Raw genomic sequence first — 12,697 nt, 5'->3', positions numbered from 1 at the left:
TTTTTTGTTAACAAAAGAAAACATTAAAACCAAAGGTCAGAAATAAATGATCAAAAACAAACAAAAAAAAAAGCAAGAACCTTCATTTGTTTCCTCTTAAGTCTAATCATGAATCTTATAGAGTTATGTGTTGAATCTTAAGTTTAAAATATTGCTGAAAATGTGTGACATATATATATCAACATTTACATCCAATTACAAGTTAACGTGCTTTGCACTCCCAACTGCAAAAGCTGGTCATAAAAATGACAAATCTGAAGTAGCAATAAGATAAAGAATAATGATCATAGAGATAACTTGTATAGTGCTTCTCTCTCACTCCAACTCCTGCAAACAGAGCAGTTCAACATGCTGTCCAACAGGGTACACTTAAGCTGACAATGCATTCAATCTGCATAATGCATGAAGGTATTAGGGAGTTGTAGGAAGGCAATGTGCAAGCTATCATTTCAGTTGTGACTGTGGCAAGTAACAACACTTTTAAGTTCCAAGAGCAGATAATCAGATGGATCTCACTCATCAAAAAGTACATTAGAAATAGAGCTAGACCTGTTATGTCAGTGCATGGGAGAGGGGGAGAGGGGGAAGAGGAACGGAAGGGGAATATGTTGAAAGAGGATCAAGAATTATTGACTTCATGTTTGACCAGAACAGTACACCATGTTAATGAGTGGTGTGATTTACACCAAATGAAGCTGGCACAAACATCCTTGAAAAAGGTCATCTCCATTATGGTGATACAATCACAGATCTGATGGTGTAACTGATAATTTTTGTTCACAGGACATATGCAGACTGCAGGAGTAAGTCAGCACCACCAGACACAAGTGTGAAGTAAATTCTTCACAGCAATGAAGCACAGAAACTATTCACAATGTAGTCAACATAGCCAACAGGAGACTGCAGTATGCTCAGCCAGTTAGACCTGCACCTTCAACTTCATGCATCTATCACCAAAGCAACTAGTAGAATTCATTACTTTGCCACTAAATGTTAAACATAAATGTTGGATGATTGGTCTGAGAAGCAACACAAGATAGGCATATATTCTATAACTTGGGAGAACTCTGCAGGATTTTGCAGTTTGCCATAAAGTGTGGTGAGAGATGGGATTAGTGAGATAACAGGTGATGGGATAATGAGATGAGACTGTATTTTGTGGTCAATACACAAAAATACATCACACACAAATGGAAGAAGAAAACTGATATTCAGAGGAATTCCACAGATGGACATAATGGTAATATCTGAAAAGAAAACCCCAGCTGAACACCAGATCCTTATCATTATAGATGTGTGACAATAAATACAGCACACAAATCAGATCACCTGACTCTAGAATGTTGAAACTGGAAGCCAACACAGCCAACACACACAAACAGATATCCTTTACACCTAAAACTTTGTCTACTATTACACTACAGTTATAACTGCTTTCTTCTTCTTATAAGTGTGACAATGATTACTGCTCACAAAAATCAGCTACCTTTCAGATATACCAGTATTCTTTGAGGGAAAATGGTTTTGTTGGCACTACTGAATTTCAACTGATATTTTATAACTCTGCATTTTTAAAAACCATTTAGTAGCCCAGGATGCTGTTTATCAGCTGTACAAAACCCTTGGCAACTGGCCATTTCTCATCTTCTATGTGGGCATCTTATTTTCAAGCCTTCAGCTTCAATGTGGTGCTGATGGCTTGATAATATAATGCTTCAACAGCATCAATAACACCATGTTTTTTAATCAACACATATTTCTGATCTTCATTCTGATAACTCTGATTTGACATAGCATTTAATCTTGTCTAAAGATCGGTTGCTGATTCTGCCAAGGACAGGTTTCTAAATGTTTGACAGTCCATGACCATAGACCAGTTCCCAGAACAGAAGGAAACACAAAAATGTTTTCCCAACAGAACTGCAGACAAAAACTGAACACCATGTTACAACATACTGCTTCAACAAGTTCTTTCACTAACGGAATAGTTCTGTAACCAGTGAAATTGATATTTGTTGAATGTCAACATTGTTTCTAGAAGGTCGTTTGTTATATTTTTATTAAACAAAACAAAAAAAGTTAAATATCATATACAATTGTTTAGTTAATTCAAATCAAAATCAACCATGTTAAGCAAAAAATAAGTCACTTCATATCTCCCATGAAGTTTAAAAAAATTAATATTAACATTTCAGTTTTAACATCCGATTTGTGTGAATGTGTAATGCATTAGCATAATTTCTAAGCAATTACCAGCTTACATCTGTTAAAAGGCTGACAGGCAAAACAATATAAACACATGTAGATACTTCTAAAAGTCTACAGATTTGTCTCCCTTTAATTTTCACATATATATATATCTATGAACACAAATTTAATTCACATCATGACAGACCTCAAACAAGTTTTCCGAAAGTATCTACTTCTCATAACAATTTTTATAATTAAGATGTAAGCAATATTACCTCATGTTGACTACAAAACTGTCTTTATGAAAGGAGAAAAAAAAAGAAGTTTATATGCCAGGTCTGCCATTAAAACAAATGTAACTTCATGTACATCATTACAGTTACTGTCTTGCTAAAATATTATGATTCGAAGTCCTTTTACAATAGTAGAAATATATGTGCAAAGTAATTAAGAATTAAAAACATCTATCAGTTTGAAATTCTGCCAACTAATTAACTTGTGTCCACTAACAGTTTCATTAACAGATTATTCTGAAACAAAACTACCAGCTCCATGGACATGTCTGCTGGGTCAAATGCACAATGATGTGTGACTACAGACAGCACTCAAAGTAGATTATAAAATGCCACAACAATCCTTTCACTATTAGTCATCATAAGACTTCGCAAATCTGGTTTTATACTACAAGACAAAGCTAATCAGGTTTAACCACAATCTCCAAATTTTCAGAGTGAGGTAACAAAGACTGTCTTTTTCAAAATACCTGGGTTTTTAATGGGTTGGTGAATCATTTTCTGTAAGAGTTCAGCATATGGAAATATACTGTTGTATTAAAAAAATCCATATTAACTACCCCAGTGTCGGTATTGCAGAACCAATCAAGAGGACACGACTAACTACAAAGGAAACATTACATAACAAATCTTACTAATTTGGACACAATTACTATTACTAGTCTGGCTCATAGATAAATGGGATGTAAATCATCTGTAATTTCTTAATAAAAACTTTTAAAAATGCTTCTGCCTATGCTGTTAAGCATCCTTATCTGGCTTGCCTTCTTGTTTTACTCTATAATAACACAGAAAGAAGATAGAGTGTAACATGCGGTGCAACCCACCCACACTTATGATCCACCATATAACACCTACACATAAACTCTGCTGATGCACAGTATATAGACACTAGCACTTGTTTGCATTGCGTGTGTGTGTGTGTGTGAAAACACGCAATTTTTTTTCATAACTGGTTGAAACTGCTTAACTGTGATATTATATACACAGTTCTTCTATGCACACACACATACATGTTTAATACGTTCATATTGGTTTGTACTCATACTCCCAGAGATTTCCAAACAAATGTGAACAGATGTATAAACTCTGAAATCTGGATATCTCAAAATGTCTGTTGTCGCAAAATACCTAATGGCATGCCTCAACATCTCATAAGGGTGGTGCATGAAGTTTGCAGTTGTGTGTTCCTCATAGTTATGGCAACAGCATGACTAGCTGTTGTTATGAGTCACAGTGTGCAAATTAAACAGAAAAATATCAACAAAAATTGTCCTATTTCTCCTTAGCTCTATTTTCTGTCTAGAGTTATATTTTACTTTTCTCCCCACTTGCTATGTTGTCAGTGACTTGATGAGTGATGATTGCCAATATGGTGGGTGGAGGGATAATTGGCCTTTATCTCTATAGTATCATATGTCAACAACCAAACACCTTTTTGTTACTTTTGTCACTGAGAAACTTTTTACTTTAGTCATATTTGATGACTGACGATCATCAAACCTCCCATCATGCCTCCTTTATCGCAAGATCTGTCGTTAATTACAGACCTGAACGTGAAACTGGATTAATGGATATGTCACCCCACACACACGCACAGACACATCAACGATCTAAACTCACCAAGTTTTTGGTTGAAAATTTTGTCAAACGTCACTTCTCCGACCTTTGTAAGGTGCTTGTGCATTATGCTCCGCACACTGAAATAAATCAAACCGTGAATAAATAATTCCAGTATCTATTTAGCCTAGGTCTGATCGAGTACTTCGATAACTGCAGTCAACAAAAAAACATTCTCGGCAATAACAATAAATAATGCAAACAAAGCATATACTTACCTTGGGTCTGGAAGAACAATTTTCTTGCTAGCTCTAGCTGCTGGAGTAGACTTACTCTTCTCCATAGCCATGAGGTAGCTAACGTCGGCGAGGACTGCCTCCAGATCCGCCATTTTTCAATCGGGCTTGAGCAGCCTCACAGAGAGAAAATGCTGTAGCAATATTTCACCTCCTAACCTACACAAGCATCCTATCGCTTCAGCACGGGAAAGGGCATCTCGGCGAATAAAGGCTGTTCTTCATTAGTCCGAGATCACCAAATGTGTAGTAAATATCCAAAGCGAAGCGCTGCTATCGTACGGTTGACAATATAGAGGATGCATACAACATATATGTAAATATTAATTAGTCGTCTTGCAAAGGCGTCTGGGAAATTCGCCTCACGGCGCCATTGGTTGGCCGCCTGGATCGGATCGATCATGTTAATACGGTCACGACTCCCTTTCGGTAAGCTTTTAAAAGCTTCATCTCCTTTTTTCCCCCTCACTGTAATTTTCTTGAGAATAAGCTAGAGATAAAAATTACTTCGTGGTGTTTAAAGTTTTCGGGGACTATAGTCTGACATTTTTTCCTGCCGCGATTAAAATAGAATTTCGCTGGCGTTGCCGCACTCCGCGGCGTGCGGCGACGACGAACAGCGCGCGGCGTGAAGTCATCCGAAGTTTGGACGTCCAGCGCGGAACAGGAGCGGCATGCCAAGCGAATGCCAGGCTCCCAGTGGTGCCAGACTTTGCATGAAATTCAGGTCATCAGTGTCTTGTTCCTCCAGCTTGTAATGATGTAAAAGCCGCGGGTGATTGTACCTACCCTGGCAGCAACGCCTACACCAGGATACGGTCTTGTACACACGACGCCGGAATGATGTCAGGCTCCTGTCAAGGCATCCCACTCTCTAAAATGGTATCCCAAGGAAGGAATTAGTCAGCTTTCATAAACAGCTGAAGGGATTCAAAGAATGCATCTGATATGAGTGATAAAGAACTCCCAGACGCCCAGTTCAGGAAGTGCACTGTTAATTCGTGCACAGAACTGGGTTGCTAAAAGCAGCTGGAATGCGCTTTCTAACACTTTGTCCCGGTTATACGGCTAGCTGCGCTAATTATAGAGAGGTTTTCGCTCAAGAATGTAAAATTCCCGTAGCACCAGATCAGAATAAGCATTCCTTGTTTTGTTGCCTCAAATAAGGATTCATATTTCATCCTTTTTCTGATGACGGTACAGGCATATACAATTGGAAAACAAATGCTCCATAGGTTGTGGTCTCATAGGGTGATAAACTCTAAGTGGCTCATCGTGTCTAGAGCCTGACACCTGTGTTATTACTAAGCACATCTAGATACCTGTGTTTTCCCTGAGCACACCTACACACCTGTGTTTTCCCCGAGCACACCTACACACACTGTATTATTACTGAACACACCTAAACACCTGTGTTTTCCCTGACCACACCTACAACCTGTGTTATTACTAAGCACACATGTAAAGACCTGAAATTTTGCATTATTACCGAGCACACCAAGAAAGCAGGCAATGTCTTTAACGACTCGTGGACGGCAACGTTTTGCTCGATCAATCGGACTAACACAAGGCAACAGAGCCACCAAACGGAAAACGGTGCAGGTATGAAATGAAAAGAAATTAACATATAACGGGCATGGCCAAGAATTGTGGGTGCTTTTATGAATAGAAAGAAGATAACAAACTCCCATTTATTCTGTACTGCGGTAAATACAGTTAAAGAAGGGGTCTGTGTCTTGGGAGATAAGGTTGCTGAATGGACACAGAGAAAGGAGAAGTCTTTGACGCTGGAAAAGTGTTTGAAGATGTACCAAAGGTGAGGGTTAAGGAAAGCAAGAGCAGGGTAAAGCACGTCCCTCAGAAAGTCATGGTAGAATTCTCTGGAGTGGTGCTGCACAAGGGTTAAAAAAATGGTGCTGGTCCGCAGGCACAATCCTGAGCTGACCCAGCGTCTCTCCCAGTAATTCTTTCCACGCCCTGCAAATCAGATTCTGCTAAACATTACCCGAAGGGATGAAGGTGAAGCACAGCTAGCAGGCTCATGCAGAACTGCGAAAAAAATTTACAGCAAGGACAGAGAGAGAGAGAGAAAAAAAAACGGAGAAGCAAGAGAATCAGAGAGAGAAAAACATACACACAGACACTAGCATGATACTGTCGAGAACACAAATATATGAAAATAAATTGCACACACCACCTCTTCCACACACAGACGCGCGCGCGTGTATACACATCACAGACGCAAGCATGTTCGTGCTGGCACATGCAAGATCTGTCCTGAATGGCGTGTCACACTTCTCTACCAACTTTCATCAATCGGCCTGTGGTGACGGGTTTCAGTAATGCTTTGATGACATGGCTACTTAGTCCTCTTCACACCTAGAGTGGCACATAAGGCATCCACTAGAGACCTCCATGTTTTTCTGTCAGCAGCAAATTTTGCCATGTTGTTCCAGGACAGGCTCTGGTCCTGTAGTTCTCTCTCTACTGACCTTCGCCATGTTTCTGTTGGCCGACCACGCTTCCTCTTGCAATCACCTGTCCAATGAAGGGTTATTCTCGTGGTGCCTCTGGTTTCATTCTGCAACACATGCCCTAGCCATTTCCATCTTCTTTTTTGGATTATAGTTGTCATATTTGTGCAACTGGCGAGAATATCTTGAAGATTTTCCTCAGACATTTGGCTTGAAAAATCTCTAGTTTCTGCCTGATTTTTGCTCATATCTTCAAGCACTCACTTCCATAGAGTAAGCCGAAATAACACCACTTCTGAAGATTCTTAATTTTTTATTCCTCCTTAGAGTTTTGGACTTCCACATTTCTTTGACCCTGAGTTCACTTAGAGTCCTATTATTTTATTCAGTTTTGGTCAGATTGTTGATCTTTTCCTGAGCATTTTTTGTGTTGGCAGGCTAATGTAACAATATTATCAGCATATTCTAAGTCCTCCAATACAGACGTGCCAAACAGATTCCTCTTTTTTTGTCTTCTGTTCTTTGCTTCATGAGCCAGTCCGTGGTCAGTATAAATAACGGTGAGAAGAATTTATCCCTGTTTGACTTCAGTGATAATGTTGAAGTTGTCCATTAGTTTGCTGTTGCTGCAAACCACCTGGTAATGAAAATCTGTGTATAGAGTTGTTATTACATTTACTATTATCTGTGATATTCCATAGTGACGCAGGATTTTCCACAATGACTCGCAGTATATGAAGTCAAATGCTTTCTCAAAGTCTGTGCTTTGTTCTCTGATCTGTCCTAAGGTGAAGAGCTGATCCCTTTTCTAAAGCCTGCTTGTTCTTGCCTGATGGTGTCATTAAGAACAGTGGTGAGCCTCTTCAAAATGATTCTACTAAAGATTTTGCATGTTTGTGACAACAGGGTTATGCCTCGCCAGTTATTGCAGTCTCTCAAGTTACCTTTCTTTGGCAGTTTGAAGATTATGCCCTTTTTCCATTCATCTGGTGTTTCTTCAGTAGCCCATATTTTCTGGAAGATCTTGCAAAGCAGCTTTGGTGTTTCTTCTACTTCCAGCTTTAACATTTTGGAGCAAATCCCATTATGCCCTGGGCTTTTGCCGGTGTTTTGTTGTTGAATGGCTTTCTTTACTTCAGTCGGTGATCGGGCCCAGGTTTGAATCCAGGTCTTGTTCACTTTCGGGGAGATTGACTAGTACTGGAGGGCTCGGTCGGTTGAGCAGCTGCTCGAAGTGCTCCTTCATCTTTCTACTTTCTCACTTTCTTCAGTGATGATGTTCCCATTTTACTTTTGTAAAGGTAGGTCTTGACTACCACTTCTACTCCATGTTAACCTTTTTGTGGTCTTGTAAACTACAACCTGGTATACAGCAGGCGTTTGCTGATTGGCTTTCGTTGTAATAGAGAGTCTTGTGTTGCTTTGGGATAATTATTGCAAACCCTTGTCTGAGTTGGTCATCGTTCCTTCCAGACCACAAAATAGTGTCACCATTAATTTTCTTTTCTTGGCATGTCCAAGGTGTTTTTGGATTCCAAGAAGATTAAGTTGTTACAGATTATTATTTTTTTTTTTTGGAGGGTCTGTGCTAACTTTCCTGTTTGGTTTCGTGTTTTCACAATCCAGCAACTAATAATAATGAGATTTTTTTTCTTGATCTGTCCGATATGGGTGACCCTGCCAGGAACTTACCCTCTTGTTCTAAGAATCATCGAGACACGCGTTCCCCCACTTCCCCCTGACCACGGCAAGATGGTGGTCCAGCAGGGGTTGACATGACTACAGGCTTCCTCAATTTTCAGGTGCATTCGTTATTCAAGTCCCAATGGGGATGAAGGAATTCGAAAGCAAAACATGTACCGACTGCTTCAGCAATGTATTGCAGCACACATGCGCATAGTGTCCGGGATCTTGTCGACAACAACCTTGGACTTCACGAAAACAAGCAGTGCTGCTCTCCGGGCACAATCATTCATCGAAGTTGATCGAATGGGTCGTCGGTCAGGTCGCTAGAGATGCAAGCGCCAATAGAATGGTCGGGTACATGCACACCTACCGTCTGTCTTCATCTGTCGCCAAGACGACCATCACAGGGCACCTGGAAATAGAGGCAGACAATTGTGCCAACGATCTATTGTGTTTAGAACCCGACCCGATGAGAAACAAAACTGGACTCAAAGGACCATGGTCGATTAAACTGAAGAAGTTTTAGCAGACAGCATTATAAAATACTGGTGAATGAGAGAGAGAGAGAGAGAGTGAGAGAGAGTGCGCGTGTGCTTAAAAACATGGAAATTATATTTGTTTCTTCCTTTCTCCGACCTTACACTTCCACAAGGCAGGGAAGACAGCGGTCGTAAATACATAGTTATTAATGGTGAAGAGATTTGGTTTCGTTCCGGATGATATGTCTGTCAGGTATCCGGCTCGCGGAAGGCGCGTGCGACGTCGGCATCCCATGAAAGCTGCTGCACGCTTCCGTACAGCATGTCCTCGCCGCACGTACACGTCGTCTGCTTCCTCGTCGCACGATAGGATGTGTGGATTGTTGACACCTGTGTGTGACGGTCTACATAGTCTCGACCTTTAGCAGGAAGCTGCTTATAAAAAACATTCTTGTGGCGCGGGTGAGACAATAGAGACTATCACTGTATACAGCATGCTGTGTTGACATGAGTCGCTGTGCCTAACCATCCTGATTCTAGATGATTCGCATGTATTTGAGAGCAGGAGGGAGCAAAGTAGACACCCACCTAGCCAAATATATATATATACAAAACATAAAACGATTTGATGCCTTGCTACCGTTGTCTTTACGGCCTCTGTATACCTGTGTGAGTTACCGCGCCTGAGTAATCAAGTTGTTTTTTTTCTGCGTTGTCTTCCTCTCGGTGCAGAAATTGGGCAACCGCTTCTTTTCATCCTGAGACATCACCACAGGCTTTGAGAGAGATGATGGAAGTCTGTAGGCCCCACTGTTAGGAATTCTCTGCCTCTTTCTCTTCCGTTTCTACCTTTGTATCCTTCAAATGCAAAACCCATCCCTTTAAGAAATATCTTGCACAATAATTATTAACAATACTGCTCCGATTGCACATCTGTTTCTCGCCATGCTTAGTTCTTGTTTTTGTTGTTTAGTCATCTGTTTGTTGATGACCGTGTTTCTTGTTGGGTTGACTGTCGGCTCGTTTGTAGTATTTAGTGAGCAGAGTGTTGAGCTCACATCCACAATGGGTAAATGGGCTTTACAGAGTTGTTATATTTATTATTGTTATTATTGTTATATTATTATTGTTATCATCATCATCATCATTATTATTATTATTGCCTCCAAACAGCTAGTCTCACGATTAATTTCAAACCAACAAAAAGTAATCATATGTGGTTCTAACATTTACAGAAGATTGTAAATAAACATAACTTTCACAGAATGTTTTAAAAAAAGAAATCCATACTGAGAAGGACATACACATGATAAACATTACATATAAGCATGATAACAAAAATCGAAAACAAATTAAAAACCTAATGTAGAGTTGTAGATGAGGGCAACAAAGAGACCCAGCCGCAAGTGTGAACCAGTCAGGTTACTGGGCTAAGAGGAAGTAATAACAACTCAGCATCAGCAACAGTAACCAACAGCTGTGGCATCACATTACAGTCACCACCCCCTCTTCCATCATCCCCACACACATATTCCTGCCTTCGCCTTATCCCTCCTCAGTCCTGTTATCATTTCCTTCTATATATATGTACCCCTGGTTTGGTTTATGTGAGGTCTTGGCAAGACGTCAGGTCTCTATATCCAATAGTTTCCACCCATTAAGAATTAATACAGTCTAGTCTCCACCATCAAGACTATCATACATCAACATATTTCACCCTGACATCTATATCTGTGTTTGTTTGTTTGTTTTTGTTGTAGATAATCAAAGCTATACTAAAGCCTGCAGTGCGTGATATGACTCTATATCTCTAATGCTGATTCTCCCTCAACAGTCATCGCTGTAATAAACTTATTAATTTATTATAGTCAGAGGCAAATGCTAGGAGGAATTGTTGACCTGAACAAGGAAGAAGCTATTTATAGCTTTATTCCTCGTCTTGATATAATGTTTCGTGTGTGCGTGCGTGTGTGCGTGCGTGCGCGTGCGCGCGTGCGTGCGTGTGTGTATGTTCTTTGCGACTCGTTATTGTTGACTGTAAAGCGTTCAATACTTGCTTCTTCCTGCTTCTATTTTTTTTTTATTCCTAAGGTCACATCGACAAACGAAGGAGGCACATAGAGTACATGGCCTCGGCAGGTCGCGGGAGGTCAAGCAGGGTTCACACGCACCAGTAACTGTCAAGTGTCATCGTTGCTGTCACCTCCAGACGCCGTACGCGTGAGAAAGATGGCGATGTAAGGCAGTCTTGTCTCGTGCGATAAACACACTCACTTCTTATCATCCATACTTCATATTTTAAGAGACGAGAACGCGCATGTGGTGTACGTATATACGGGTGTGATAGGGTGGCCTGTGTCTGTGTGTGTGTGTGGGAAAATGTATTATCTACGTCTAAAAACAACCTCACCAAATCAGTTGACATCTCTTGTTCGTGTATCGTCATAAAACAGCGAGAGAATCGCAAGAAAATAAACATGCTGTCGAGATTATGAAACTAATGAATGTCATCATTGTACACTTGAGAAGGTATAGTTTACATTCCTGCCATCTGGCGTGGGACTGGAGAGGTGGAGGAGGGGAAATCTAGAAAGGGAGAAACGACAACAAATGTGTTATGTATTTATATATGCAATGCGCATGTATTTATGTAAACAAACCTGGGAATGTAGCCGAGTGCGGGAAGCGGAGGAAGGATACCTTGTCACGAGGCCAAATGATCCCATAACCGGGGTAGAAGTGGAGGTTAACAGTAGGACTCCTGTACAAGGGCCGACTACGATGATAATAGTAATAATGGCGGAGATGAAGACAATAGCGACGATGATAATGACGACGACGATGACGATAAAGCGCGCGAGGGACTTTGGGAGCATGTGTGTACAAACAAATTGTCGTGGAGGGACAAAGTACCGAGAAAAGAAAGAGATATCAAGAACCTTCAGATAATACCTGGAGGGATTTTAGTTTTCAGGTTATGCCGTCGTTGACAACCAGTGGACTGTGTCAGAGAAACACTGAGCAGTTGGCGACAAAGCCGCTTCTTCAGAAAAGTAAATAAATAAAATTAAAAAAAAACCAACTTCTGCTGATCATTTTCTTCTCACCTTCTCGACTCTTAAAGCCAACCAGAGTGCATGATTTATTTCAGATGCTGACCCTCATTCATCGGAACAAAGAACAAAGTGCAAGGATCACGTGATGCAAACATTTGAGTCTCGCCATTCTCACCTGCGAGACGGAAAGACGAAAAGACCTTTCGCGTGACGTCACGAAGACCGTTATGGAAATGTCTCATTAGCACGTGTGCTGAGGCCTTTGATGACATTAGAATTTATCAAATGAGAGAAAAAAAATAATGACTCCACATTTTGTGACACGACAACAATATGTTCTATTGAAGTCTGAGTCAGGTTTAGCTCCATTGACAGGTAAACCGTCCACGTGACCGTCCAGCTGTACTTCCCTCCACTCAACCTCCGTTGTGTTTCACTCTTCATCTCACTCTTCTACACTATCAGGTGTTTTGCTTCCAGCACCATCCTGTTCGTTTTGTTTCATACTGTGAGAAAGCTTGCTTTTTTTTAAAAATTGAAAGCTTCCTTGAAATTGCGACTGGCTGGCACACGTGACCTTTTTTGACATTTCAAGTCTTATCTCTCACCGTCAGCATTCTCCCATCTTTCTGCCATCTTTCCTGCAGGAAAAGGCCAACTCAG

At 40.6% G+C, this 12,697-nt stretch overlaps 1 protein-coding gene and 1 long non-coding RNA gene across 2 annotated transcripts in view; one reads left to right on the top strand and one right to left on the bottom strand.

Annotated features, from left to right (window-relative positions):
• Positions 1 to 4,646, bottom strand: part of LOC112562704 (beta-adrenergic receptor kinase 2-like) — a 66,581-nt gene extending 61,935 nt beyond the window's left edge. The window contains 2 exon segments of the mRNA XM_025236126.1: positions 4,107 to 4,183; positions 4,322 to 4,646. Coding sequence (XP_025091911.1) covers positions 4,107 to 4,183; positions 4,322 to 4,434 — 190 coding nt within the window. The 5' untranslated portion in view covers positions 4,435 to 4,646.
• A 47-nt stretch (positions 4,647 to 4,693) lies between these two features.
• On the top strand, positions 4,694 to 12,426 carry LOC112562705. Its single transcript, XR_003098911.1, has 3 exons — positions 4,694 to 4,768; positions 11,070 to 11,215; positions 12,130 to 12,426. It is a non-coding gene; the product is annotated as an uncharacterized LOC112562705 (long non-coding RNA).
• Positions 12,427 to 12,697: the final 271 nt, after the last annotated feature.

This window comes from Pomacea canaliculata, linkage group LG4 (assembly GCF_003073045.1).
Source record: "Pomacea canaliculata isolate SZHN2017 linkage group LG4, ASM307304v1, whole genome shotgun sequence".
NCBI classification, from domain to species: domain Eukaryota; kingdom Metazoa; phylum Mollusca; class Gastropoda; order Architaenioglossa; family Ampullariidae; genus Pomacea; species Pomacea canaliculata.
This window is presented reverse-complemented; position numbering and strand designations above follow the sequence as displayed.